The sequence below is a fragment of the Prunus mume genome, linkage group LG1, assembly GCF_029339155.1.
Source record: "Prunus mume cultivar Tortuosa linkage group LG1, ASM2933915v1, whole genome shotgun sequence".
NCBI lineage: Eukaryota > Viridiplantae > Streptophyta > Magnoliopsida > Rosales > Rosaceae > Prunus > Prunus mume.
The window spans coordinates 2278553-2282094 of NC_142698.1; the positions used below are offsets into that span (position 1 = coordinate 2278553).

The 3542-nt window shown below is 36.4% G+C and overlaps 1 protein-coding gene across 1 annotated transcript in view; it reads right to left on the bottom strand.

Annotated features, from left to right (window-relative positions):
- Window positions 1-1173, bottom strand: part of RHF2A (RING-H2 group F2A) — a 1709-nt gene extending 536 nt beyond the window's left edge. The window contains exons 1-4 of the mRNA XM_008232361.3: window positions 1013-1173; window positions 815-923; window positions 327-712; window positions 105-212 (exon numbers count right to left, since the gene is read on the bottom strand). Of these exons, the coding sequence (XP_008230583.2) occupies window positions 105-212; window positions 327-712; window positions 815-923; window positions 1013-1050 (641 nt within the window). The 5' untranslated portion in view covers window positions 1051-1173. The remainder of the gene's footprint in view (window positions 1-104; window positions 213-326; window positions 713-814; window positions 924-1012) is intronic.
- Between the last annotated feature and the right edge of the window lie 2369 nt (window positions 1174-3542).

Below are 3542 nucleotides of genomic sequence, written 5' to 3' on the forward strand. Positions count from 1 at the left end.
AACAAATATGTGTGACGTTTAAGAAATGATAAGGATTTTAAGTTAAAAAAATATCTCATTCAGAGTCGGTATAAGAAATTTGTAAGATTAAAGTACATTTATACCTCGTTGACACTGCATTAAATCGATTCTTCAGAGATTCTGAAAATGATTGCAAGTCTGATGGTCCAGCTCTATCTTGGGTACTCGGGGATGACTGACTAGGCGACCCCCTAAAGGATATGATAATAACGTGGTAGTCAATTAACAGCGGAAAAAAGAAGATATAAGGATGGGATTTTATGCACCAACATATGCCCTGAGAATTAAGCTGAAGAATCTAGTACCTATTGCTAATGGAAGATCCATGTTGATTGGGAGCCGGAACATTAGTTCCAGACGCTGAGGCAGAAACAGGACCAGATTGTGAAGAAGGTACTGGAGTGGTCACTTGAGAAGATTCTTCTCCCGTATTCAGAGGAGGCGAAGGAAAAGTTACTGAAATTGAAGGAGCTGGTTCACCTTCTCCCATCTGATCAGGGGAGGAAGAAGCGGCAGGAGGTGCATTAGGATGGGTGGAGAAGACCAGGAACTGTGGGCGCCCTTGAGTTGATGACCTATTCCTTTGGCCCTCCCTTCTGGCAACGTGGCGTGCCCGACCCATTGCAGCAGCCGCAGCTAAGTGCTGGATTATACGTTCTTCAAGTTCAGCATCATTTACACCCACAGGTAACTAAGGGACAATAATAAAATCATTTGAATAAGATCCACCTGTTCTGATACATATATACTAGATTTAATTATTGACGAGAAATAAAAAAGGCAGAATACAAACATGTTGCAATTCAAAATCTCCAAGAGTTGGATGATGAAATATTGTGGTATTTCGAGGTGGATTAGACCTAATACTTCTCTCCCGTTCTACTCCCTCTAGAAGTTCCTGGCTGCAAACAAAAACAAAATGAAGAACTTATCATTGTGTATTAGTAGTATGAATAAAACGAATATCAAGACCAGAAATCAAACTCCAAACCTGGTGGGATCCTTCAAGCTGATGGGTTGCCAGCACATAGGGCATTGGGAGCTTCTTGACACCTACAAGATTAAAACTAAATTTCAAACAAGTATATTTTTGAAAATTTTCAATATTCGTCAATATAAACTATTATACTTTTTATAATGAGGTTTAACATAACTCTCATCCTGTTGTGAAAACTTTGTTAGATTCTGTTTTAACTGCTAAGGTGATTGCAACATGACATAAAAGATTCCTAAAGAAATCTTAATAAAAACTGAATCGTACAGAAAACAAGCATCAGACATGGAAACAGGTTGAGAAAAGGTGACTAAATATCAGGCGTCATTCAAACTTAAACCAAAACATCCAGGGAGGGACTAAACCTCACTTATTTAACCCTTTGATAACAGATAAAAGTTTAATCATATCTATTTGGATAATCAAAATAACTGAAAGAAAGGTTCAATTGTTCCTAGGCAACCTGAAAGTTCATAAATCATGTAGGAAAGGAGACGAACTTCAAGATATGACAGAAAAGTTGTTTGAGGCAGGTAAGCAAACATAACAGAGTAAACATAAACTTACAGAAGCTAGGATAAAGGTTTTAACCCTCTTGACTTCAAATTATGCCTTCATCATTATTATACACGTTAGTTATGACACAAAGCTGATAGTGCAAACTGAGATGCTCACCATTAGCTCGTATATGGGTCACATGTCTTTAACAGACACAAGCTTGACTATTATAATGAATATGTGTCATTCTGACTGCTTCAGTTTAAAACCTTCAAGGTATAACTAGATCTCATTCTTAAATTTCATTAAACCCACAATGCATATTGGTACATGAATTCACAACTAACCAACAAGTGAATATCAGTTGATAAGCTGAATATTTTGGTTTCCTAGAACATCATCTTCTGTACATTTCAGGAAATTCAATCAGGTTGAGTTTTCCATCACTTTGTTTGATAAATTAGAAGGAAGACAAAAGATAAGATTGGCCCAATTACTTATTATTAGTCAAGATAAGGAACTAGGGTGAGATTGGCCTAACAGCTTAAAACATTATGATACAACTTGATCTAGTCTCTATTTCCATCAGTTAACCTATTCTCATTTTCCCATTATTTGGCTATCTTATAATCATGAGCTAAACGTTTATAGTCATTTGATGAACAAGAAAAAGATGATCTAGCTATCATATCAATAATAAATAAATAAAATACAAAGGCAAATTAACATGAAAATACTAATAAATGGATATCAGAAAATACCACTCAAGAATGCATTGAAGATGAAATTCATGCTTGCAACCGGTCAGCTGCATATAGAAATGAGACTTGGTTATATAGGAAACCCTATAAGAAATGATAATAACGCCTGAAAGATTTATACGTACCGCAGAAGGATCACTGTCACAGAAGGCCTCAAGGCATATACTGCAAGCATCATCACAGGCTTCCTGGATTCCACCCTCCACAAAAGCTGCTGCTGATGTCAAGTGGGCCTCAGATTTGTTGGTCTCTTCCATTCCTGGAACCTGTAAAGCAATCTTGTAAGCTTGGTAGATATAATTTTTACAACTTCACAAAGAATTTTCTCTCTCCTTAGAGAAAAAGAAGCATAAAGAAAGAAGGTGAAGCATTAATGCGATCCAAACCCATGGAGTTTCAAATTTATGTATATCATCAAATAAATACAAAGTATATTGTTTGTTTTACTTTGTATTTGCAACACAAGGAATTGCAGGCCAACTATAACCACCACAAATAACACACCAACATAAACGGATCAAAATCCGTAAAGTCAAATTAACAGTTCTCAGAACTGAAAATATATAACAAACAGACTCCTACCCTTGAATTCAGAGTTAAGGAATTCAAGTCCATTGAAAAAATAACTAAATAAATAAAATTTATATAAACTCCATAATCAACAGTCACCAATTAGAAAATCAAGAGTGAACATTGTATTTAGCATATGTAACATTTTCTTTTAAGAAAAGGGAGAGGGAACTCATACTTGCTGTAAGAACTCACAACTGAGGACAAGACTAAACGAAATTAAGGGGAAATCCCTTTGTAATATTACAATATGTGAGAATCCCATATTTTCTTACCAATGGAAATGAATTTCTGAGCAACCAAACAGTAAAATCGCGAAATATCAAATGGGTAAAGATATTACCTCCATGAAAAATTAAGTGACTTGGAATACTGCCAACAAAAAATCGATCTTCGATCAGTTTGCAGAGATGGAGTTGAAATTGGATAACGATTATGGAACAGAGTAGAAAGCGAAGGGCCCTAGAGAGAGAAAGGAGAGAGAGAGAGCAGTGTTTGGTCCGCAAATTTGTTTTTCTTTCGGTGAAGTTTTGGCTTTGTTTACTTTTATGAGCGAAGACTTAAGTGCCGCAGAGTAGCGAAGCTTAGCTCGGTCTACGGTCTACGAGGGAGACCATGCGTCACCAAACAGCTGACACGTGGCCTTCTCACCGAATCTGATTGACGATTCTTTCTTCTAACTCATTTTACCCGCCACT